This window comes from Scardinius erythrophthalmus (genome assembly GCF_964197995.2).
Source record: "Scardinius erythrophthalmus genome assembly, chromosome: 18".
NCBI classification, from domain to species: Eukaryota; Metazoa; Chordata; class Actinopteri; order Cypriniformes; family Leuciscidae; genus Scardinius; species Scardinius erythrophthalmus.
Window position 1 is genome coordinate 34101284 of NC_138238.1, and position 26211 is coordinate 34127494.

Genomic DNA, 26211 nt, shown 5'->3' on the forward strand with positions numbered 1-26211 from the left:
TTTGGCGTCACTTTGACAGTGAATAACTTTACATCTGAGGCGTTTGAAGACTCCATTTGTCCATTTTTTATTTCTAAAGAAACACGACAATGTATAAAATGCTCCATTACCTTGTAGCTTATGTTATGGCCCCGTAGAAGCAGTTTTTGTAAAAGTAGGCTAACGATTGCGTCATAACCACGCGACTCTCTGTCGCACACTAGAGAGATTACCGTATGGACGGGAGGAGAAGCTCGCGGGCAATCGGGGAGACGTGGAGGCAAAATGACAATATAATTAATCAGAATACTTAGCAAAAGTTTCTCCTGCTCCAAGCTCATGGACAGCTCCTAATCACACTCTCCGTCTCTGCAAGATTCGGAAGGGAATGATTCAGATTTCTCTTGGCACAGCTACTAGAAGACAGACGGGTTGCTCACGTGGTCCGTGTAACGCTTTGCTCGGTTTGAGTCTGCGCGTCAGGAAAGGAAGTGCTAAGAAATCGCTGAAAACGGGCTTCACTTGTCTCAATTGAGTTCCAATGGGGTCGCTGTGTCCATTTCTTTTACTGTCTATGGTCTGGACTCGATCCGTTGAGGAGTAATTATGCTCGGCTCCCAGAAGGCCGAGCCAATCAAATTGCCAGGGCGGGCTTTAATCGATGATGGACAGATGATCTGCGGTTACGTAATCACCCATGTCACCAAAGAGCGCTTGGATTGAATTGGTTTTCAACAAAGACGACTGCAGCTGGAGAATTGAGATGTTTAGATTCCGCTATCGCGTCTGTTATAAAAGAAATCGACAGCGCATTCATTTTAAAAGACGAACAGAGAACCGCAATCAAGGCATTTATCACTTACTGCGTTGCTCTGATTGGTTGTAGGTCTACTCTATCCAATTGAGTGCAGAGTTTTTTTTTCTCCTTTTTTTCTCTTAAGACACGCCTCATAACCGAAGCCCTATGGAGCAGTATCAGACTCACATTCTGACTAGAATATGAGTATAACGAAGTCAGGCTAATTCTGAAGCTGAAAATACAGAATTATTTGAGACAAATATGCTTGCATATATATATATATATATATATATATATATATATATATATATATATATATATATATATACAATAAAAAAAAATATATATATATGGGAATATATATATTAGTAGTTTAATGTAGTACTGACACTAAAACTCTGTAGAAGTGAATTCGTTTCTCACTCAGTAGTTTTCATTTCATTTTGGAACTATCCATGAGACATATTGTCACTATCCATTACATTACATTTACATTTATTCATTTAGCAGATGCTTTTATCCAAAGCCACTTACAAATGAGAACAATAGAAGCAGTTAAACTAACAGTAGGACAACAATATGCAAGTGCTATGACCCTTCTCAGTTTAATCTAAAGCAGTACATGCAATTTTTTTATTTTTATTTTTAAATAAATAACAAATATTTATGAAAAAATAAATAATAATAAATAATAATAAATAAATAATAAAATAAATTAAATAAATAATAATAAATAACAAATATTTATAAAAAAAGATTTAAAAAGTATTTTTCTTTGTTAATTTCTAATACTGAATGCATGCAGCTAACGTTAACGAACTGAACCTCATTGTAAACTTTTACTGATTAGCTTTGCCGATTATCAAGCACTGAAAGTTAATTTCTAATAAAAACCAATAATTTAATAAATTATAAATAAATTTAATGGTATGATGCCTAGACTCACTTGTAACATTTAAAAAGATTTCTTTGGACAAAATAGTAGTTATTGAATCTAAATATCGGCCACAATATTATCAATTTCAACAAATCTGTGCATTCATACTTTTAAAGTATAAACTTTTAAGTATGCTACTTTTATATAAAATTTTAGAGTCATTAAATCAGATTTTGGGTTGAAAAATGTAATAAAAACTTACAAAAACAACTGAAAACAATTGCATTCACATTACGGAGATATACATTACAGGGTTCATGGTAAGACGATGACTTTTCCAGGCCAGGAGAAATCACAATTCCCTTACAGATTTTCCATCTACGATATAATGCATAGCAACCTGTAGCCAAGGCCTTACATTTCCAACATCGTTTGCTGTCAGAGTCCCTTTTGTCTTTTTAAGTACCTCAAAAATAAAAATAAGAAATCGTAAAATGCTAGGCTAACATTGGCATCATGAGAAAGATTACAACCTTTCGAGATCACAATATCATCCAGCCACTATTTGATAATAGCTACAACATAAATCAAAGATTTCCAAGCTGTGCATTCATGATGAATTCGCAAAAGAGGAACAACACAACGACATTAAGCCAGCAGCAGCTCTAGCATTCATCAGGGCAAACGCAACGGTAAGCACTCAGGTCCGCAGAAAGTTGCGAAGAGCAACAGATGAAACATTATAACCGCAAACACGTTCGAATGTTCCAGTTCAGGCTGTTACATTCGGGGAATACAGTGAGATTGTAATGCAGCCGGAAACCTACCACGAAATCCCATCTTCACAAACCCACAGGATGCGTGTGCTTTGAGATTCATCAGGAGTAAGTCACTGAGAACGTCTTCTTCTTCTTCTTCTTTGGGATTGTGAACGTCTTGAAGAGATCCGCTACTCTAGACAGCTCGTGCTCACTCACTCACTCACTCACTCCACGCATGTATGTTGGGAGTTGCATAGAAAAATCAATTGGTGAAGTGTATTGAATTATTGGTAACAGAGGCACGTAGGTCTCCGAAAGAGTTTTCTAGGATTTGTGATGATCACTGACCTCCCTGAAGGCGGGGCAAGACCTCATGTGTTAGGGTGGGTGTGGGGGCAAAAAGGATGAGAATGAGAAAATCGAAGTCGTGCCATATTAATTTCACAGTTAATGGGCTGTTGTCTGCAGTTGAATGCAATTATTGATTGTCTTGTTGATTGCTGAGACAATTACTGGCATAGGCCGTGCCCTTAAGTGACTTATTGCTTAATTCTTACTGCATAACATAAGATTTCCTAAAATGTAGGATATTATAGCCTAATAATATATATATCAAATACACATGGCAAGCATATACAACACACGTATTGACATATTAGTAGGTCTATAGTGGATAGTATGTTCATATGCGCCGCGTTTAAAACACTCAGAATTATTTTCATTATATACTTTAGACTTTATGTCATTTGTGGTCAATTGCGCCACCTTCTGGTCAAGAATGTGAGTGGCCCCTCACACAAAACTCCAGTAAGAAAAAAAAAAGTCTATAGTCTACATTGTGCATATAAGTTTCTTGACATCTGTCAAATTAAGTGCCATTTGATGATAAACTACATTTACTAGTTTAAGAAAAAAAAAATATTAAGAAGGGGCCATATATTTACCCCCGGAGTTGATTTTTATGGGAATTGCCTCTCTTTTTTTTTTTTTTTTTTTTTTTTTATAAAACACACGATCTACTTTCCAGCTATGGCAAATTATTAATAATGTATTAAATTAATTATTTATGCATTTATAACTTAACATCACAAAAATATTGAAGTAGCTTTATGGCAAAATGTCTTACATTGGAACAAGATTACATTACATGATTTATGGATACACAGATGCACACATACACATTTACAGAAATAAATAAACAACATGGGAGAAACTTTGAAAATATGTTTTATCAAGATACTTTTATTTTGAAAACAGTGGCTGTGGGCAAAATGTCTTACATTGATATACATGATTATCTATATATGAAGAGTTCAGATGCAAAAGCCTCAAGTGTCATCTGAAATTTTCTTCTAGAATGATCATTTTTATCAAGCTTGTATATTTAAGTTCAGCAAGTTCACTTTATGGCAATGAAAATAACCTATTAATTGTAATTTAAGTGGAATTACTGAACTTAAATGTACGAGCTTGATAAAAATTATCATTCTAGACGAAAATTTCAGATGGCACTTAGAGGCTTTTGCATCTGAACTCTTCATATATATATATATATAGATCTATAGATCTGTATATCTATTATATACAGAAATAAATAAACTACATGGGAAAAAAAAATTTACTCAAGAGACTTTTATTTTGAAAATTGTCTGTGTTTGAGCTTTCTGTGGCGACTATAGTAGCAAAGTGATCACTTGTACTTTCGTTTGCTGAAAACATGGCTTTTCAGTGTCAGAGGGACAGTTATTTGCTGGAGGTATGCGACTTTTTCCGATTTTAAGACATTTGTAGCGCCAGAGCAGTGTATGAAGAGCATTAAGTTACCTGAATGTGTGAACAGTGTTTTAATGACAGCACATGTCCAGCAGTGACAGCTGCAGAGATTGTACTTCTCTGCATACAGTTCATGTATAATTATTATTACACATGTTGATTTGATATTAATCAAGAGTGTATGTTTAATATTGTGTAAAAATGCATTTGTCACTTCAGGAATATTTAGGTCAGCTACATACATTCAACCCAAAAAGTCAATGTCCTTTTTGTTTGTCTGTCCACTTGCCTTTTACAGTTTGACACGTCTGTCGTGTCTTGCGTGCCTGCAGAATTAAAACTAGAGAATAATGGGAAAAAAGAAAAGCTGAAGGGTTTTAATGTGAATCTGAAAGACACTATTCTGTTTCCAGAGGGTGGAGGACAGGTAAGTTCTCTTTCTCTAATGTCATGCAATGCTGGTAACTAGACACAATGTTTGAACAATCCCCAAATATATATATATATTTGTATAGCATGAACTTGATTTGAGATTGATGTCTTTTCATCATTCCCAGCCTGATGATCATGGGACGGTCGGAGGTGTCCCAGTCCTGCGTGTGGTGAGGCAGGGTCCAGAGGCTGTGCATTTCATCAGCTCTGCCCTGGAGGAGGGTCAGGAGGTCCACATCAAACTGGACTGGGAGCGACGGTTTGACCACATGCAGCAGCATTCAGGTGAGGAAGGAAGGAAGGAATGTGTTTGGGAGAACCAAAACCTGACATATGAAATAAAATAAGAGTGGAAAAGATTATTGAACAGTTTATTTAGACAAAATATTAACTTATGAAAAAACGCCTCAGTTGTATTCAGATGTCCAAACTGAGCAAAATATGCAATTTGGTGCAGTTGCTAATATTCATATGGTGAAATTCTGGTAGCTTGTAATATAGCAATAGCAGACTACTTGCATAAAATGCATGTAAAATTTAAATATAAGTTGTAACTCTATCTCCCAGTAATACAGGATGTCTTAGTAAGATGATATTTAAATACTTTTATGATAATAGTTGTATGATCAAACCTCTGTTTTAACCTCTAGTTTTCATTGTGGAAGCAAAATATATAATGCAATGCAATAAATTATGATTGAGCGATGTACAAATAAAAGTTCCGCAATAGCCTGATAGATCATATTTGATACTCACATTTCAACATGATTTTTCTAAAAGATTATGTATGGATAATCAAGTAAACCCAACTGGCTTCAGTCCAGTAAGTGTTCATCTAGAAATATTACTAACAATATAAAAGCTATTCTTACAGTTTTATTCACAATTTCACAACAAAACAACACATGTACCATGATCTAACAGGGGGGTGGTTTTAGAATGTTTTTACAATTATACTAAAAGACCTTTAACATGCTGATAATTTAGAGAAATTTGTGTATCAAATATGATACAGTAGGATTTATAGAATTAAATTAAGCTCAGACTGATTTTATCGCGTACATGTTGTCTTTATTCTTTAAAGGTCAGCACTTGATCACAGCTTTAGCTGAGACGATGTTTGGATACAAAACTACCTCTTGGTAAGAGTTTTAGTAGGATCTATTAAATGACTCTAAAATAAATTAGATTATCAAATGTTAAAGCATGCTGGTTATGAAATGATACAGGGAGTTGGGACGTCAGCGGAGCAGCATAGAGCTGGACACAGCCTCGGTGAAGCCCGGAGAAATGGACGCTTTGGAGGCTGCTGTGAATGAGAAAATTCGTGCACACATTCCAGTCACTGTCAACCTTCTGTCCATTGATGATCCAGCTCTGGAGAAGGCATGTGGGCATCTTCACAAATCTACTTATAGTGTTTATTAGAAATCTCAAATACTACATTTACCTAAGCAGGTACGTAAGAATCCAAGTCAAATCTAATCAGGCTTTAAAATGGCAGATATCTTCTGATTCCCAACAAAACATGTTACATTATACACTGTAAGTTGTAGAGGCCAAAGTCATGTGTATATATATAGAATGTATATATGAAGAGTTCAGATGCAAAAAACTCTGTGCCATCTGAAATTTCCTTCTAGAATGAGTAGTTTTATCAAGCTCGTATATTTTAGTTCAGTAATTTCACTTTAATGACAATTAATAGGTAATTTTCATTGCCATTGAAGTGAAATAAGTGAACATAAACATACAAGCTTGATAAAAATGATCATTCTAGAAGGTAATTTCAGATGGCACTTAGAGGCTTTTGCATCTGAACTCTTCGTATATAGAATGACTGAATTATCTTCTGTATTTCAGTGAATAATTTTCAGTAATTCAATTCAGTAATGATGAAAAGATTAACAGATATAACACAACATATCATACACACTGACTGCCTGCCCCAAAAAAAGTCACTCTTTGGATTTAAACAGGCAAATGCTTAAGAGTCAATGATTAGATCTTTATTGCAGTGATTATTATGTTTTTTAGCATGTTATATGTTTGGCAACAGTTCTTCTAACCCTAATTGATGGAGTGTGTTGCTTTTCATTTCTTAAACAACTGTGTAGGAATCATCACGGCCATATTTCAGGATGACAATGTCAAGATTCATCAGGCTCAAACTGTGAAAGAATGATTGGGAAGGAGCATGAAGAGTCCAGATCTTAAACTCATTGAAAGTCTTTGGGATGTTCTGAGGAGACTTCACAGAGTGCTGGACTCTTGCATTGTCAATACAAGATCTTCACCAAAAATTGATGTACCCCTTGATAGAAATAAATGTTGTGATGTTATTTCAATCGAGAGGTGCATCAGTTTGTTTGGCCATGGTGTGTCTTCCTACATGGTTGTTTAAGAAATGAAAAGCTACACACTCCATCAATTAGAGTTAACTGTTAGTCATTTTGTAACAGTGTATTATCTGTCATTTTCAAAACTTAAAACTATAATATGCACTGCTGTCCGAAGGTTTGGATTTGTTTATATTTTGTATATTTTTGAAAGAAGTCTCATGCTCACAAGGCGATTTTTTAGATATATTTGAATTAGAAACCTTTCATAACATTATAAATGTCTTTACTGTCACATTTGATTCACTTTTTTTTAACAGGTAAGAAGCCGTGGTCTTCCTGACGACCTTGCTGGACCCATCAGGATCATTGACATTGAGGGCGTAGACGCCAACATGTGCTGTGGGACTCATGTGTCCAACCTCAGTCACCTACAGGTCAGTCCTTCTGTCCTTGTCTAGCACAATTTAGGTCATCTGATCTCCCATCTTAACCTGTCAGCCATAGTCTTAGTATATTATTCAGTGATGTTCTGCTGTTTAATTACTCAAAATTTGTGTTTACATGCTCATTAGATTATAAAGATTTTGGGGACCGAAAAAGGGAAGAAGAACAAAACCAACTTGATTTTTATAGCGGGCAACAGAGTGCTAAAGTATGCTGAGAAGAGTTACAACATTGAAAAATCTCTGACCGTCCTCCTCAAGTGAGTTATTCTCCTTTGAATCAGGTGACCTATCTGCTTCTCCTCGACAAACTAACGTTTGTTCGTGTGATCTATTAGGACAGGGGCTGATGAGCATGTTGATGCCGTGGACAAGATACAGAAGACGGTCAAACGTCTTCAGAAGGTAAGCTACTGTAGAACAACAAGTCAACAATGATTAATTTTTCACTTTAACAATTATTAATCATTACCCTGTTTCTGTGACAGAGTAATCTTACTATCCTGAGGGATATGGCTGTTCTGATAGCGCAAAACTTCAAAAACAAAATGGACAGAGGAAACTTCTTCAGCTTACACAAGTGCGTGCTTAACTTCTCCTGTTAAAGTCTTATGTCTGAGTGAAACAGCTTCTCGAACAAGATAAAATGTAGGGCGGGGCTTGATGTTGTCCATCGGATATGGATTGGATCAATGGTTGGTTGTGATTTGCTATTGGACGATTGTGTTCCTAGTCCCTGCTAGGAAGTTATTTTGATTAAAGATTGCAAGGATATATGAATTTTAAATCAAATAATTTATAATAAAACTGCAATATTATATAATTTATCAATTCCAGGGTGTTTAAACGACAACAATGTACTAAAAACCGAAACTTTTTCCTTTGTGTTTTTCACGTACAGACGACAACTTTGTCAAAGCAATCCCGTTCACAAGGATCCACCAAAACAACTAAAAACGCTGTACTCTGCTGCCAGGCCAGTAGTTGGCGATGTAAAGAAACACTACGTGCATATAAACTGAACACATAATGCACATGACGTCATCGCTTTCACAAATTCACATTTTTGTAGTTTACATGGAGACAATAATGGTATCGTTTTCAGGCCCCCAAAACGCCGTTGTCATGTAACGCATTTTCCAAAACGCATAAAAAGTTTTCCGTTTTAGTTGAAACCCGAGTCTTTAAAGGTTTATGAGGGAAGGAAATCAGCAAGAAATGCCGTTCTCAACCCATTCTACTTCCATGGCCTGATGTAATTCCAGATAAAACAAGATATTCAACATGAAAATATTAGGGCAACATTGAAAAGTTCAGTCCATTTGTCAACTTTTCTGCCTTTTGGTGATATTTTCACAGCAAAGATGGTGATAATGAGTTCATGAACATCATCGCAAATGAAATTGGATTTCAGGTGAACCACATCTTTTATCCCTGGAATAGAGTGTATGTGCAGTGTTATTCACAGATGCCCATTCTGGAGATTGACACGTAGTTTGCACTCTCATTGCTGTGCTTGTGTAGGACACAGTGATCTTCCTGACCGTGGGTGAGGAGAAGGGTGCAGGACTGTTCCTGCTCGCAGGGCCTGAGAATGTCGTCACTGAAGTGGGACCTCGGTAAGACCAATACTAATTTAAGTCTTTTCATGCTGGCAATTTTTTGTAACCCTGTTAAAGGGATAGTTCACCCAAAAATGAAAATTCTGTAATTACTCACCCTCATGTCGTTCCAAACCGACATGAAAGCTCTCAGATTTCATCAAAAAGATCTTCATTTGTGTTCCAAAGATGAACGAAAGTCTTACGGGTTTGAAACGACATGAGGGTGAGTAATTAATGACAGAATTTTCATTTTTTGGTATATGATATAATTTTTTTTTTTTTTTTTTTTTTTCAAAAAAGTTTTGCTAATGTGTTTTTGTTGAGCATCATATTTGATGCATCAGGCTTCATATACTATGATATTGTGAGAATATGGAGCTTACACGAGGAGGAAAAAAATATGAAATGAATGCAGTTGCTGATATTTACAGTTTATGGCAAAATATGAGTATATAACATGAGTATATAACAGACTACTTGAATAAAATGCATATAAATATCAGTCGTCACTTTATATCTCCCAGTAATATGTTATTAAGATGATATTAAAGTGCTTAGTTTTATGACAAAAGCTATTTAGTTTTTATTGTGAAAGCAAAACATATAATGCAATGCAATACAAAGATAATTGCGAGATGAACAAATAAATGTTCCTCAAAAGCCTGAACCATATTTGATGCATACATTTTAGCATAATTAAAAAATCTTTATATATATATCTTTTTATGTTCATCTTGAAATATTACTAACAATTTAAAAGTGATTCTTATGTGTACTTCATAAATCAGAAAAGAGTTCACAGCAAAAAGACATGTGTACCACGATTATTCTAAAAGGCCGTTTACTTGTTAAAAATGTATAAACTATGAGTCAGACAACAGAAGGGATGTAGTCGATTGTGTACAACAGGGTTTTCAGGCCTCTAATAATTTAGAGGCCTTAGAAAAAGTGGCAACTTAATCTGGCCAAGGACCGCCCACTCGTGACTACCATATCTTAAATACTTGATGCCACAATAATAGAAAAGAATTCAAATTACAGTCACATGTTTCACAGCTTGAAACATGCACCACATTTACAGACAAAACTCAGGGGGAACAAAAAAAAACAGCATTTACCATTCTTCCGTCTTATTTACTGTCTACAACTTTTGTTGCTTTTGCTAATATCCTTTAGCTTTAGAAGGATTTACACTGCCTGTCAAGAGAATGATCCTGTAATAAATCAAAGTGAATTGTTGCATGCAGAATAATGTTGTGTAGTGATGCTTCCAGTAGGTGCCACTCTTCTGAATGAAATGCTCCCCTGTTGATGTCATGATGTGTAGAGTGTCAGAGCTGCTGCAGGGTAAAGGAGCTGGAAAGGCTGGACGTTACCAGGGTAAAGCCAACAGTCTGGTGAAGAGGGCAGAGGCTGAGTCCTTATTGCGGGAGCATAGCTGCAAACTCACCGCAGGAGAGGAGTAAAACAACCGCAGACACATGCTGACATACAGGTGCGTTGATGATGATCCAGACTCTGTCTACACTGAACATGTGCAGCAAGTGCGTCAAAACCAGATAGTGTCGTGAGTTGCAAGGAAACTGTCTAAATGGAAGCGCACAATGTGTCGCAAAACTTCATTTTACACTTTTAGTTGATAGATGCTCCATTTCTACTTTTGATGCACTACAGAAGTGTCACAGTCACGTTCAGTTTGTTTTACGTTCTTGGACTTTCTGTTTTGTTTACATTCATCATGTGTGTTTCTTGTTCTAGTTTGCCGCCACGCATCAGTCACCATGGAGACCAACACCAATCATCACAGCTGTTCGTCATTGACTCATAATCACTATGTATTTAAGTTCCTCATTGTGCTCACTTCAGTGTCCGGTAATTTTTAGATGCTGTCTCGCATGTTGGCTGTATGTTAAATAAACCTTGTGATGTATACTTATCATCTTCATCACTTTCTACTGTAAGTACTCCAGACAATTAATTTTTCCTGTCCATCCATAGTGATTTATAAATGTTAATTATTTCTTTCTCCCCTCCCCTTTTTTTTGTCTCAGGCATTCAAATTTAAATAATTTTATAAATAATATTTTAATAATGATCTTATACATAAAAGCCAGTATGTATAATTCTTTATAAAAGTATTTATAATGTGTTATAATGCATTATAATTTTTCATAAATAATTGTAACCAAAGTTATAATGCATTGCAATATTTGCAGATTTCTTGTTACATGCGAAACTGGTTGTTTGGCATGTGTTTTAATGCATTATATTTTCTAAAGGCGTAATATAAGTATTATAATGTATTATAACTCTGGTTGTAATTATTAATGAGATCATACAATGCATTAAAAGGTGCATTATACATACAAGGCATAATTAATGCATTCAAATACTTTTATAATGCAATATATATATATATATATGCTTTAAGTGAAGGGTCGCCGAAATCATTTTAAGGGTACTAACGTGTAACGTTTTTTCATGATTCTTAAATAGCCCATGTAAGTTCAGTTTTTATACTAATTTATTTTTGTTGAAAACAAAGTAGAAACCGAAATGATACTGTTAAGCTTACAGCTGATTTAGAGAGAGTGTAAATTGGAGTCCTACTGTATCTATGAGGGGTTTTTTTTCTTTGTTTTTTTTTTTGCTTTGTTAATTTGAATTAATGCACACCCTTCAGAAATGGCCATATTGCTCATGATTTGTTGATTATTTGTCAGAAAATACTGAATTAAATGTATCTCATTTTATTGTGGGAAGGATATGAATAAAATCTAATCTAAATACACTGCGTTAAATCATTGGGCTGCATTAAATTATGTGCTGTTCTTCAGAAGATGATATGATGACAGAATTTTTATTTGTGTGTGAATTATCCCTTTAAAGTCACAACATAGGGATGGGAAATCAGTGTACATTTAGGCCCTTACACTTGGTATTAAGATGCACTTTGATCAATCTGATCACAAGTGGGTGATGCTAAATATGAGTGTAAATGGGGTCTAAAATGTTTTGAGCTTGTCCACTTTCAACCATGTATTTGAAAACTCATTCAAGCGGATTACTTGTGTGAACGCTCATGTGGCCGAATGCGTTCCAACAGCCATAAAAGACCACCTACTTAACCATAAACATTATGGAAAGCCAGATGGGATTTAAACTTTGCTTGCTGAAGACCCAAGTTTGGTTTAAAGATGAAAAACATACCAAGCACAATGTTCTGTCATCATTCCTGATTTCTAACACGCACTCACAGGGTCGGCTGGTCTTGCGACTGTCAGAGCAGAAATGAAAGCTGATGATTTCTGTATGTTTTTCCGTCGTCTCTGGGCGCTTCATTTGTAAATTGCTTGAGCTTATTTTGTCCATTAGATTGAAAGATCTGAAAAAACCCATACAACCCATCCTCCCCTCGAAGAAATCAGGACAGAAGTGGTTGAAAATGGACAAAAGAGACGGATTGTGTAAACGGGAATGTGTCTCCCTCAACTAGATCCAATTGACCAAAACGCATCCTAATACCAGGTTTAAACAGGGCCATAGTGCCAAACCATTTCGGTCTTAGGGATTCCTTGTAGTTTTATTCACCAGAAGTAAAGCTGGTTGAAGACTGAAAATGTTCCAATACTTTATGTTGCTAGACACATGACTAACTCATATCCTACTGTACCACAAAACTTGTCATAATCTTCAAATGCATATAGTTTTTGAGGTAATGGCTGTACAGTGCATATCAAATGAAGAGCATGTTTGACTCACACCTTGTTTTCTTGAAGATGATTTGGTTCATCGGATGGATAGTTGATGTTAAATGCTTTTGTGTGCTTAATATTACACCTAAAACTCTTTTAATCTGTATTTTAAACTTTTTCCCAAGTATTATGCAGCATGCCATTTTAATGACCTCATATTAATGACTACATGAATTTGGCTTACTGAATTGCACGCTTTGCCATACACATTATAGATTTCTTTATAAAATGTAACCTAAAAAATGCAAGTGAAAAGCAAATGTTTTCAGAGTTTTATTAAAAAAAAAGACCTAAAGAATTTCCAAAAAAAATAGAATATTACAGAAAATACATCCAAAGAAGTACACATCTTAGGACAAAATTTGTCATCCTATATATACTTTTGTATATTTTATTATTTCAGTTCTCAAAAAAGAACTTACTTCTTTGTCAAATACCAGACCTTTTCATCTAGATCCAAAAGCACTAAGGGGACGGTTACACAACAGTACTAAAAACTGAAACGTTTTTCCTTTGTGTTGTTTCACGTACAGACGACAACCTTGTCAAAATGATCCCGTTCACAAGGATCCGCGAAAATGGCTGCCAGGCCAGTAGTTGGCGATGTCACTTTTTTAAAGAAACACTACGCGTCAATAGACTGAGCATGTAATACGCATGCGAATGACATCACCGTTTTCACACATTTGTGTTTTTGTAGTTTACTTGGAGACGATAACAATATCGTTTTCAGCCCCCAAAATGCGTTGTCGTGTAAATGAACGGCCAAAACGCATAAAAAGGTTTCTATTTTTAGTAGCAAATGGTGTCGTGTAAACGTTCCCTAAGATATAAAATTAGAAATTCTAAAATTCACTTACACAACACATTATCATAAACAGTACAATATAGCAGTGTTTAACTTAAACTAGTTATCTGCATCCCTCAGTTAGAAAACACAGTTAAACAGGCAAGTTGTTGATCAGTTAGTGTTCCTCCGACTGATGGGATGAACTGGAAAATGTGCTAGTCTGAAATACTGTAAATAGTTGTGCAGTTGCTTACAGTCTTGTACAGTTCTTTCCCAGCTTAAAGCTGTTTCTTGCTTTGTAAACCGAGGGCTCCGGACACGCAGTATGGGATGATACTGACCGTGGCCAGGGGAACAGTGGCACTCTTGCAGAAAGACAGCAGGTAGAAGAGAGCAGCCGTGTGTGTGGGAGGCTTGATGGAATCGAAGAGATGCAGAAGAAACAGAGAGGCGACAATGCAGGAGATCCTGACGCGAGTGCTGCTGCTCTTCTTGCTCTCCGTGTACAGTGGGGAGTGAAGGCCGAGTCCCAGCCCGAACAGGGTGCCCATGTTCCTCAACAGGCTGGCGAACGGTGTGCTGTCCAAATGGACCCAGGCTGGATTGACGCACCACTTCTGGGCTTTCTCAAGGGTCCAGAGCAGATCCACACCCAGAGCTTTCAGGAGCACGTACAAGCCCACCGCAAACGAAAGCAGGAACAGCGTGACGTTGAAGTAATGCTTTAGACTGGCACTGTAGATCCATTTCTGTCTGTTGAAAGCCTCCGCAACAATCATGCCTGTAAAGAACACAAATAAATAAGTTAAGACTATTACACATTTCTTTTGTGCTCCAGTGGCACAAAAGTGTGTTAATGGTAAAAAAATGTGTTAATGTTAAAAGAAGGCTCACTGCTGCATTCTGTATTAAAAATACAGTAAAAACAGTTATATTGTGAAAAATGATTACAATTTAGAAGAACTGTGTTCCAGGCTATTTGAATATATTTTAAAGTGTAATTTATTCCTGAATTTTCAGCATCATTACTCCAGTCTTCGTCACATGATCCTTCACAAATCATTCAGATATGCCGATTTGCTGCTCAATATCACATTTTATTGGTGCTCAATTATTATTAATAATAGTTCTGTTGAAAAACGTTTTTGCTACTTTTTTGAGACGTTTTTTTCAGGATTCTTTGATGAATGGAACGCTTACATTTGAAATAGAAATCGTTTGTAACATTATAAATGTCTTTACTGTTACTTTTCATCAATTTAATGTGTTCTTGCTGAATAAACGTATTAATGTATTTTCTTTAATCTTTCTGATCCCAAACTTTTGAATGGTAGTCTATCACAGGTTCCACAAAAATATTAAGCAACAAAAATTGTTTTTAACATTGATAATAATTAGAATTGTTTCACTAAATCAGCATATCAGAATGATTTCTGAAAGGGCATGTGACACTGAGTAATGAGGCTGAAAATTCAGCTTTGCATCACAGGAATAAATTACATTTTTAAATATATTCAAATAGAAAACAGTCATTTTAAATTGTAATAATATTTCACAATATTTTTACTGCATTTTTGATCAAATAAATGCAGCTTTAATGAGTATAAGAGACTTCTTTCAAAAACATTAAATCGTTTTTATTCCAAACTAGAAATGCCAAGGTCATGGGTTCAGTTCAAAGGAAAAGTTCAATATGAAGCACTCAGATAAAAATAAAAAAAACTACTTTTAAGTAGACAATTTTAAGTTTCATCTATTGATGATGGTTTTGTGAGATTCCTACCTGAAATAACGCCTGCGAAAACCTGATGGGGGAAATGAGCTGCGATGAAGACTCGAGAGAGACATACACAGACCTGGACCGTCCAGAAGAGTGCCCAAAGTGAACCACGCAAGTATCTGAAAAAATAAATAAATAATTACGTTTAAATGTACTGAAGAAGCAACAATCTATTTTGAAAAGTAACCTAATTATGCTAAAGATTGACTTACAGGCTCTTGGACGGTGATTTCTTCTCTTTGCTCAGCATTATGGCGAGGATGGAGGTGACCAATGCGTAGTAAACACCAGCAGCGCCCATAGCGTGACCAGATGGACTGCCTGCATCAAGAAGCAGAGAAGTGATCAAAGTGGTCTTTTGATGTATGATGAAACAGGTTTTAGGAGGACAAGTGTGGTACTTCTAGAAGAGGAAGACGCACCTGGGCCAGTCTCACAGGTCATGGGATACTGTTCAATATGTGGCGCTGAGCTGTTGATGTAGTAGGAAGTCTCATGGATCCACCAGTATGGACGTTCTCCAAACAGGATCCTTGAATAGATGAATCAACAGTCATTTTTTTGTCAATTAATGATTTCATTTGACTCATTTTTGGCTTTGCTTACCATTTGAATACCAAATTGAGCCAATCTCCTATCACAGCCACCCAAATGAGCTTGATGCCGACTGATTCTTTCAAATGGAACCAGATGGGAAAGAAGATGAAGAAGGTGTTCCTCAGATCTGCCGCAAAGGAGACGAAAAGAAACCATCCTTGGGCGTCTTTGTAATGGGTCTGCAGGTATTGGGTGCTACTCACCCCGAACCCGTGCACTGTATCCATCACAGCATTCATGTTGTAGAGCTAGTCAAGAGTGATAGTCCTCCACCACCTGCCTGTGGTTTTTATACAAGCAGGCCCACCACCACAACGCATGGACAAACCGATCTTTGAACCTTGCACATGTGTAATAAAACACAGAGTGGAACAGAAAAAAAAACGCTAGAGTTAAGAGCGTGTTTGTCCTGTCAGAAGAGATAACGCACAAACAAGTTCAGGAGAAAAAGGACATAGAAAAGACGTAACAGTGAATCATTGAACTCTTCTGCGACCTCAAAAACACATACGGCCTCAGTCAACATCTGTAATTGGATTTTGTTTTATATATATCTGTAATAATTATGACAAGTCTACATCTATTTGCACAATTTATAAAATAATAGGTTATGCAGGATTCTTACAATTAAGTTACACTCACCGGCCACTTTATTAGGTACACCTATTTTGGACCTCCTTTAGCCTTCAGAATTGCCTTATTTTCTCATGGCGTAGATTCAACAAGGTGCTGGAAACATTCCTCTGAGATTTTGGTCCATTTTGGCATGATAACATCACACAGTTGCTACAGATTTGTCGGCTGCACATCCATGATGTGGATCTCCTGTTCCACCACATCCCAAAGCTGCTCTACTGGACTGAGATCTGTGACTGTGGAGGCCATTTGAGTATAGTGAACTCACTGTCATGATCACTGTTTGAGATGATTTGAGCTTTGTCAGATGATGGTACACTGTAGACATAAAGGGTCAGCAACAATGCTCAGGTAGGCTGTTGCATTTAAAAATGCTTAATTGGTACTAAAGGGCCCAAAGTGTTCCAAGAAAATATCCCTCGCATGCACCATTACACCACCATCAGCAGCCTGAACCGCTGACAAGGGATGATGAATACATGCTTTCATGTTGTTTACTCCAAATTCTGACCCTATATCAGAGCTAGACTCATCAAACCAGGCAATCGTAGCCTCGGTTTCCTCAGTTGTTCTTCTGCTGCTGTAGTCCGTCTGCTTTAAGGTTTGACGTGTTGTGCGTTCAGAGATGCTCTTCTGCACGGTTGCAATGAACCAGTCTGGTCATTCTCCTCTGACCTCTGGCATCAACAAGACATTTTCGCCATGCACCGAACTGTCGCTCACTGGATATTTTCTCTTTTTCGGGCCATTCTCTGTGAACCCAGAGAGATGGGTGTACCTAATAATGTGGCAGGAGAGCGTATATGTTACATTAAGAAAATTAAGCCTATTATAGCACTAATAAGATTTGCATTACCATATTATTTCCCCATGGCATATATTTTTTAAATGCAATTAAAAAATTTCAATTTAAAATGTACTTTTAAGTATTACATTTTGTTTTCTATTTAAATCCACGTAAATTAAAGGCTGCATTGTAAATACCACCTTAAAGTAAAAATACTTTACACTGTACTTTTTTTAAAAATACTTTTTGTTTGTTTATTTTTTATTTATTTTATTTTGCAGTCCATTTGACTTTCTTTTTTGCCAAAACAAACACGTGTGTAATTAATCTATAGACCTACGTCATTTTGACTTCTGAGAAACTAGGGCAAAATTTTCCACAAACAAGAAGGGGAATCCTGTTCAGAGCTGTGGGAACCTATCACTCTAAGACAGGCATTCATTTGGCTGCTTACATAAGCAGTTTCTGATTTGCATTGAATTGCTTGTTTACATGTGTGTTAAATAAGTAAATAATTCATTAAGTTGATCTGTAATGCTTAAATGACAAGCTAAACTGCAATCAGGTTTTTTCTTGCTGATGTTTGTTCATCCTTGATCAAATATATTTACAGACAATATTTACATCTAACAAAATAGATAGGTACTATGTCAAGAAAGTGTGAGTGGTGTTTGCTGGTACAAAACTTTTTGAAATGGAGTTTTGTATCCTATGGGTGCGTCTGAAATCGTAGATATTTGAATTTAAACTTACTTCCCAAAGATTAAAATGAAACATTTCTATATAGAATGAAATTCGGGCATATACATCCACCATGTTGTTACTGTCAGGTGACCTACCAGCATCAGTTGCGGCCTCTCCAGTGGCCTCATGGGATAGTAGAGTAAATGCTTGTCGGTAAGCTACATTCAGCAATACACTTTAACCCTATTTCAAACACTATAACAAGTAATTATGAATTACGTATAAAGATGTTAATAAGTCCTACTTAAGTGGGTCAAAAAGCACTAATTGTATTTAATATAAATTTAAACTATTATACATTTTCATGTAATTGTAACTAACATGCCTCCAAATACACTAAAGTATATTGTTTTAAAGTACACAATTTACGTATTAAGTGCCCTTTCTTAAAAGTATGCTAAAGTGCTTCTTTTTCACAAGGGAAGAGCCCATAAACATCTGTTTGTAAGAACACAACACTATGAAGTACAACAAAACAAAATGTCACAAGTCAGAACATGAACGGATCAATGAGCTTGTCAAACAAGTCAGACAGATCCATTCAAATAGTGTCATTTGCATTAAATGCGTCACTTTAAGACGTCATCATAGTGACATCACGCTCCATGAAACCAAAGACAAAACTAATCGGTGTGTCCACTCATCATTTTATCAGTGTTTGCCTCATCAGCGTCATCACAGGTCAAAGGTCATGAAATCGAGGGCCCCTGAGTCCTCCAGCCAGCATGCAAACAAAACCAAAGCATCTAGCCTTGAATAAAGTCCAACTAGAACAGAGAACTGGGGTCCGAGTTTAGACGAAACCTGGCAGGCTGCCTTCATACCCCCATCCCTGCACCTTGTGTCTATCCTCCCTCTCGAGTGCATTTGTCCATGGTGACCGTCCCGATCTCAGGCTACAGAGATGGACCTGCTTCACAGCTGGGGGGTGAACCTAGCTGTCCGTTTGCAGACAGAATACCGGGACTATGAGAATCTGTTTGAGTGGGTCTCCTCGGTGGCGGATCTCCACACCACATTCTTTGTGTTTTTCCCCATTTGGTTTCATCTGCGCAGAGACGTGGGTGTTAAACTCATCTGGGTGGCCGTGGTCGGAGACTGGCTAAACCTCGTCCTGAAGTGGTGAGATGCTCTTTGGTTTGCATATTCTTAATTAAAAAGCATATTTTTTATTAAAAAACAAAAAATATTACGTGACAAGAATAAGCTTGTGCATTATCAAAAATATTGACCCACTTTACATTAAATGTCTTAAACCACTATGTACTGACATTTAAATTAATGAAACAATGCACTTATTGTGTACATACATCTTTACATTGTAGTTATATATTAAAAAAAATAATATTAATCTGTAATTAGACTGTTAAAACTACTCATACTACCAAACCTGTCCCTAACCTTACCCGTATTGCACTTAATGTAAAGTGGGACCAGAAATATTATTTCTATTAATATAAAACATGCAAGTTGTGTTCAATGTTTTCTTTGTGCTCCTATTCTCCCTCCCATGACTTTTTATATCCATATGAATTTTTGATATATTCATAGGGTGCTTTTCGGTGAGAGGCCGTACTGGTGGGTGAATGAGACTAAGTTTTATGGCCCTATGAAACATCCTGAACTGCAACAATTCCCCATCACTTGTGAAACCGGACCAGGTATATTATTGCACAGCTACCTGAAATACTTGATTTTGTTTGGTCAATCACAGAGTTCTCTGGTCAAATAGTTTTGTATAATGACTTGACCATAATCACTCGTTTTTCTCTACAAGTCTCTTTCTTCTCACTCAATAAAATGTATTTAAATTCAAATAATTATTTCATTTCTGTTTATTCATTTATTTTGGTAAGTTATTGTAATATACAATAAATCGGTCAATATTGCTAAATAAAAGCTTTCCCAATCTGGGTTTATTTTTGCAATTATAAATGGCTGACTGTACATTATATCCTCTTCTTATTACTTTATAATTACATATACATCTCCAAATAAAATCTGCTACTCTGTATACCAGTAGTTATGCAATTTAACTAATCTATTCTGCTGATCTAATCTCTCATATGGAAATGGATCTGGCACCTGGTTATCATCCTGTTCCAGTTCAAGGGCCGTCTTTGAGTGAAGTCACACATAGTAATATTACACATATTGCTGCCAAGTATCCATTCATTCTTGACCAGATTTAGTACTCTGGACCAATTAACATGGCTCATAAATAACTGCATGAACTGATATTTTATCTAAATGGCTGCTGGTATTTTGCCTAAGCTAGTTCACTGGTATGAAAACCAAACCAGCCAAGACCAGCAAACCAGTTTAGGCTGGTTTCAGCTGGGAAGCTCCCGAACGGATCTATCTTGGTAATCTGTAAGGATTCATGTCTGTTTAACCATTGCCCTGTGTTCACTAACGCATTACACAGAAAAAAATGATTCGTTGAATTTAATAAAAAAATGTATGGTAAGTGGTTGCACACAATTGATTTCAGCTACATTAACAGTTGAACGTAATGCATTTGTTTAAATCAACGAATATTTTTTTTTCAGTGTACAAGTAATGTGAGTTATTGTAATCGGATTACTTTTTCAAGTAACGAGTTAAGTTACGCATTACTTTTTAATTTGCAACAAAATATCTGTTACTTTTTTTTTCAAATAAGTAACACAAGTTGCTAGTTTTTCCATTTATTGATTGACAGCTCTCCTACTGTAAAAAAGTATATGATCAATAAGTTATGACAACATATTTTTTTACATTGCTTTAACTTTTTTTAAAAAGTTATACAAGATTCAACTCATTTTTTAAAGTCAGTTTAATGTAGATTAAGTTGAATTGACTTAAACATCCAATGTGATTGAACTTAAAAATTTGAGGCAGCAACTTTTTTTTTTTTTACAGTATGTCCACATGTTGAGAAAAATCGAGAGTAAGTTTAGAGGCGTTTGGGCTCAACGCTAAGGATTTTTCTACTTGTCTTGACAAACTTTTCACTGACCCCACCACTAAAAAAAAGTAATAAATAAATAAAACAGGCCATATTATCCTCATTATTTTTGACCCATAATGTTAATAAATAAGATTGTGACACCAAGAACTACAAGCCTAACTCATAAATTTAAAATATTGTTAAAGACAAACAGTCAGAAATAAAATAAGATTAAATAAACAAATTACAATAGTACAAACATATAAATAAAATAAACACTGCTTTTCATGTTTTTCAGGTAAGTCAAACCGTAATTTTCAGGTAGAGAAAATTAATAATCAAATGTATGTAAAATAGCACTGCATAGTCTTCACTGTATAGACTAAATATAGATTAATCCTTATTAAATTTACAAAAGTTATTCAGTCGAGAGCAGTGACTGATTTTTTTTTCTTTGTCATTTGTTTGATTAACATAAAACAAAGACAGCAGTAGGTAGGCTATATTAGGCTGCTGTCACTTTAAGAGCTGCAAAATACTGTTACACACACGTTTTATTTGTCAACTTTTTATGTTCACATAAGATATTACATATACAAACTGTTTTTTTGACCAGCATTTTTTGACGTAATTTTGTGTGAATATGTGCAAGAAGACGTGATAGAGACATGAATTCAAGTGCAAGAAGACGTGAAAAAGAGCTCAATTCAGCATTCGCACACTGTCTGAGAAGACGTACAACAAACTTCTCACACTTTTGCATTGAGTTTTCTTTCGCGTCTTCCTGAACTTCAATATTTAAATTGGCAAGGCTTAAAACATGCAAATGATAAACTTTCGTGAATCGTGATGCAGCATTGGCCTGATCGGGCAAGTGACTGTTGTGTCAACTGTCCCGAACAACGTTTACACTGGCTCCAGGCCATCGGCCAGTCCTTATTGTCGAGATCTGATGATGGTTATATTGTAGCATTGTATACCATTCAACCAAGCAAAAATGACTTAAGATAAGCATCACATTTGTGTTTCATTTTTTAGTTTTTATTGCTCACTTTTGGTGTGAAGGGCCTTTAGATTTGTCAAAAATAAAACTTTTTTAGAATTAAAAACAAAAACGCAAGCCCAGCCCAGATGAGGAAAAAGTAACACAAAAGTAACGTAATGCATTACTTTCCATAAAAAGTAACTCAATTAGTTACTTTTCTTAAGGCAATAACGCAATATTGTAATCCTTACTTTTCAACAACACTGGTGTTCACCACTGTGCTTGTTTGGTTCTCTTGTCAGGGAGCCCGTCGGGTCATGCCATGGGTTCTGCAGGAGTTGGGTATGTAATGGTTACAGCAGTGCTTTCCATTGTTGCTGAAAGAAAAATGCCTCATTTGAGTTATAGGTGAGTCTGAGTCTTGATCATCTCAAGAAAATAACTGTTTTAAGGGCTTAATATTTAAATATACAATAATGTCTGCTTTTAGATTTTTACAGTTGATGCTCTGGATGCTTCTGGGTTTGGTGGAGTTACTGGTGTGCATGTCTAGAGTCTATCTGGCAGCCCATTTTCCACACCAAGTTATCAGTGGAGTTATTTCAGGTAGGTGTCTTCTTTTTTCGTAAGTGGATCTTTCGACCTTATGAGCCAGAGAAACAAGGGCGCCGCCATCTTTAGAATATTGTCTTTGAACTTCCGTTTTTGCAGTCGCTCTATATATTTCTATGGCATCTATGCCATTCTATGGTCCAAGAGTAATTAGCTTTTGAAGTGGATTTACTTAATATAAAGTTAACGAAAGTTAACGAAAGTTATCATGAGGATTGTAATGTTTAAACCAGATGTCTTAACAAATGTCAGTAGACCGGGAAGATTTTAAAACGAGCAGTTCATTCATAAACACGCAAGATCGCTGTGAAAATAAAACCGGAAGTCAAACGACAACGAGCGTAGCGCTGAAAAGGGGCGGGGCTACATAAGGTCTTTTAGGAAAGACATTTTAGGAAGACAAAAAAAATAGTTCTTTAAAATGTGCTATTTGCATTTATGTTGGTTCAGAAACACTTGTATACCATTTTAAAGAATATATAAAAAAGTAATGACTATAAATCATTAGCTTATATATATATATATATATATATATATATATATATATGGAAGTTGCACCACATGACAATTTACAACCTGAACCAGTGTGTTTTGCTATTTATCTATAATAACCCTTTCAGAAACGTTTTGTTTACGGTCGTTTTCTGGTAATTATCCAATATATTGATAGGCTTTTTGATCTTGACACACAGTTATTTGGAAGCTAAAAGTTTTCAAATAAATAAGCAGTGGAGCAGTTTTGTTTATTAATAATTTGTTTATTAATAATAATAAATGATTATGGCAAACTACTCGGTTATTTCCAAGAATTTCATCCTATTAAGCTTTTTCTCCTTTATTGTGATATTAGGGCAGTTGTATCACCCACCCCAAAAATGTCAAAATGATTTTCAATTGAGAAATTAAAATTAAATAATAGATCAAGGGGGGGGGGGGGAATGAGCAACTACTTTACAGTTTACTCTACTGTGCATTGGCATTGTATGTTGCTTGCAGACACTATGACAGCTGTTGGTCTTTTATTTCCAGGTATAATTGTAGCAGAAACATTCTCCAGAGTGCAGTGGATCTACAACGCAAGTTTGAGAAAGTACTTCAATGTGACGCTGTTCCTGCTCTTCTTTGCTGTGGGCTTATATGTGCTTTTGAAAGCTCTGGGTGTGGATCTGCTCTGGACATTGGCAAAGGCCCAGAAATGGTGTGTGAATCCAGACTGGGTCCTTCTGGACTCCTCCCCCTTCGCCAGCCTGTTGAGGAACATGGGCACCCTGTTCGGCCTGGGGCTTGGTCTTCACTTGTCTCGCGACAATGAAACAAGAAGCAAGAAACACAGCAGCGCCTCTTTCAGGACAGGGTGTATTGGTGTATCTTTGGTGTTGCTGCAGCTCCTGGATAAAATGACATTTTCCTCAAGCAACCAGGTACTTTTCTACCTTCTGTCATTCGGCAAGTGTGCTGTTGCTTTGGTGCTTCCCACTGCACTTGTTCCTGGAGCGATATCTTGGATTTCACATGAAAACAAGCATGAAAAGGACATGTAGTGCAATATTTGGGCAAAGCTTTGGTGAATGGTAAACCATAGAGTTTGACTAATGCAGTTTTGCATTGCAACCGATTTTCAAGATAAATGCAATCGTTCAGCAAACGGTTTTGCTGTGCACCATTTCAAAAATACCTCAGATGGCATGTACAGGATGGGTGGGTAGCCTACTAATAGCAATTAATTGCATCCAACATAAAAGTTTATGTTAATATAATACGTGTGTGTACATATACACACATATATATAAATATTTCGCAGTTTCACTGTTTAATGACAAAATGGCGGTCTTGGCGATAATTCGCGTAAACACAGTCAGTTATTTTTTTAAGTGAGAAAAAAAGTCCATGTGTAACAGTATAATGGGTCCTTGTGTGAGGTCTTAAAGTGACAGCAGCCTAATATAGGCCTATCTACAGACAAATTTGAAGATAATATTAAAAATATCTAAATGGCAGTTTTTCACCATGGTGTTGATGTCAAAATTGTGGAAATGCTGAAAGGGTAGTAAGTTTGGAAAACCACTAGCCACAGTGGCTGGTAAGCAAGAAAGTTAATGTCTGTGTGTGTGTGTGTGTGTGTGTGTGTGTGTGTGTGTGTGTGTGTGTGTGTGTGTGTGTGTGTGTGTGTGTGTGTGTGTGTGTGTGTGTGTGTGTGTGTGTATAAATATTAAACATATATTATATAAACAAACTTTTATGTTCGATGCGATTAATCACGATTAATCGATTTGACAGCACTAGTGGATACAAAATATAATTGAAACTGTTTTGAACTGTCCTGTGATTTTAGTTTGCTGTATAAAAATGGTTCTGTTCTGCATTATGAGACATTGAATTGTTGTCAGAGCAGAACTTTTCAAGATGTTCCTCCTCTCGCATGATTATGATGAATTTATGTGGCTGTAATTATCACTTAGACTTAGATCTTTCCAAGATTATTTGAGAAAGGCAAGTCTTCATATTATGGAGCCTCCCTGCATATCTTGTTATATGTGAATGGTTTTAAAGGAGGCTGGCCCATTCACTAAGTAACTTTCATTCAGATCTTATGTTCAAAGGTCCATCAGTCATGATCTGGACATACAGTATACGCCTGTGTTCTGTACATTGTTCCTATGACTGCCGTTATAGGGATCATTCATCTCAAAGCGAGTTATTGCACCATTCAACTATATTATACTTAGAATACTTGGAGCTACACATTAACTTCCTACCAAAACCTGGCTTTAGATAAACAAAGAACAGATTCTACATATTAGATTAGATCCATTTTTTTTTTAATTGGACACACATAAATAACATTAGCAAAAATCGTCTGCATATATATATATATATATATATATATATATATATATATATATATATATATATATATATATATATATATATATATATATAGGCGATTTTTGAGTACCATTATATTGTATTATGTTATATACTGAACTTAGATTATATAAGTACATACATGCAGTACTAAGCCAAGCATATCTCTAGGCATATTTTTATGACTTTAATTATGGAATATTGTCTCAATGATAGGCCTATAATTTTTTATTTTATTTTTATCCATTAACAATGTAAATGCATGCATGCATTTCTTTCAGTTTTACTTACAGACTACTTTAACTGCACATGATGTTGCATAATGAAAGAATAAATGTTTACATTGTGGAGACGTTGTTTGTTTCTATTTTACTTAAAACTTATCACCAAAGCCTCTGTTCATTTCTTCCAGATCCAGTGGACACACTGGCTCTCTATGTTACGAATTAATTCATTAAATTGGGTTTGAGTTCTTTTAGAACGTGAAAGTTCTTTTTTTTTTTTTACTTTGTGTTTGGTTAGTTAAAAATGTTTTTTTATAATAAAATATTTCACTTTTCTAAAAAAAGACATCCATATTGATTAATTTTCCTCCTAAGGACTGCTTTTAAATATTAACTTTCCTTGCCTACTTTTCTCTAACGTCTTTTATAGACGTTTAAATTTTGTTCTTCTGTGGGGTTTGTGATGGGCGTAGTAGGCCAAAGTGCAGAACATT

The 26211-nt window shown here is 35.8% G+C and overlaps 4 protein-coding genes across 4 annotated transcripts in view; 2 read left to right on the plus strand and 2 right to left on the minus strand.

The window, feature by feature from the left end:
* The window catches only part of sgms1b (sphingomyelin synthase 1b), a 28936-nt gene extending 26064 nt beyond the window's left edge, over window positions 1-2872 (minus strand). Inside the window, exon 1 of the mRNA XM_081392748.1 lies at window positions 2483-2872. The gene's annotated coding sequence lies outside the window, so the exon portion shown is untranslated. The remainder of the gene's footprint in view (window positions 1-2482) is intronic.
* Window positions 2873-4075: 1203 nt separating this feature from the next.
* aarsd1 (alanyl-tRNA synthetase domain containing 1) lies at window positions 4076-11794 on the plus strand. The gene is made up of 13 exons (XM_081392747.1): window positions 4076-4172; window positions 4488-4616; window positions 4747-4906; window positions 5706-5763; window positions 5851-6007; window positions 7281-7397; window positions 7536-7666; window positions 7745-7811; window positions 7895-7986; window positions 8766-8820; window positions 8931-9025; window positions 10338-10505; window positions 10769-11794. Exons 1-12 carry the CDS (start codon window positions 4134-4136, stop codon window positions 10474-10476), a joined length of 1239 nt encoding a protein of 412 aa, XP_081248873.1. The 5' UTR covers window positions 4076-4133; the 3' UTR covers window positions 10477-10505; window positions 10769-11794.
* A 1237-nt stretch (window positions 11795-13031) lies between these two features.
* g6pc1a.2 (glucose-6-phosphatase catalytic subunit 1a, tandem duplicate 2) lies at window positions 13032-16288 on the minus strand. Its single transcript, XM_081392756.1, has 5 exons — window positions 15942-16288; window positions 15758-15867; window positions 15548-15656; window positions 15339-15454; window positions 13032-14336 (listed from the first exon to the last, which is right to left on the minus strand). Exons 1-5 carry the CDS (start codon window positions 16169-16171, stop codon window positions 13834-13836), a joined length of 1068 nt encoding a protein of 355 aa, XP_081248882.1. The 5' UTR covers window positions 16172-16288; the 3' UTR covers window positions 13032-13833.
* Window positions 16289-18983: 2695 nt separating this feature from the next.
* g6pc1a.1 (glucose-6-phosphatase catalytic subunit 1a, tandem duplicate 1) lies at window positions 18984-24624 on the plus strand. Its single transcript, XM_081392752.1, has 5 exons — window positions 18984-19221; window positions 19651-19760; window positions 22319-22424; window positions 22507-22622; window positions 23658-24624. Exons 1-5 carry the CDS (start codon window positions 19004-19006, stop codon window positions 24167-24169), a joined length of 1062 nt encoding a protein of 353 aa, XP_081248878.1. The 5' UTR covers window positions 18984-19003; the 3' UTR covers window positions 24170-24624.
* The last annotated feature ends 1587 nt before the right edge of the window (window positions 24625-26211 follow it).

What these genes read in the sequence shown, in the direction of transcription:
- g6pc1a.1 (XM_081392752.1), top strand. Translation starts at nt 19,004, where the DNA reads ATGGACCTGCTTCACAGCTGGGGGGTGAACCTAGCTGTCCGTTTGCAG. An exon ending in CTAAACCTCGTCCTGAAGTG is followed by an intron (nt 19,222 to 19,650) that starts GTGAGATGCTCT and finishes ATATATTCATAG; the next exon opens with GGTGCTTTTCGGTGAGAGGC. An exon ending in ATGCCTCATTTGAGTTATAG is followed by an intron (nt 22,425 to 22,506) that starts GTGAGTCTGAGT and finishes GTCTGCTTTTAG; the next exon opens with ATTTTTACAGTTGATGCTCT.
- aarsd1 (XM_081392747.1), top strand. Translation starts at nt 4,134, where the DNA reads ATGGCTTTTCAGTGTCAGAGGGACAGTTATTTGCTGGAG. An exon ending in ATGATCCAGCTCTGGAGAAG is followed by an intron (nt 6,008 to 7,280) that starts GCATGTGGGCAT and finishes TTTTTTTAACAG; the next exon opens with GTAAGAAGCCGTGGTCTTCC. An exon ending in CGGTCAAACGTCTTCAGAAG is followed by an intron (nt 7,812 to 7,894) that starts GTAAGCTACTGT and finishes TTTCTGTGACAG; the next exon opens with AGTAATCTTACTATCCTGAG.
- g6pc1a.2 (XM_081392756.1), bottom strand. Translation starts at nt 16,171, where the DNA reads ATGAATGCTGTGATGGATACAGTGCACGGGTTCGGGGTGAGTAGCACC. An exon ending in AAATCACCGTCCAAGAGCCT is followed by an intron (nt 15,455 to 15,547) that starts GTAAGTCAATCT and finishes TTATTTTTTCAG; the next exon opens with ATACTTGCGTGGTTCACTTT. An exon ending in TTTCGCAGGCGTTATTTCAG is followed by an intron (nt 14,337 to 15,338) that starts GTAGGAATCTCA and finishes TGTTCTTTACAG; the next exon opens with GCATGATTGTTGCGGAGGCT.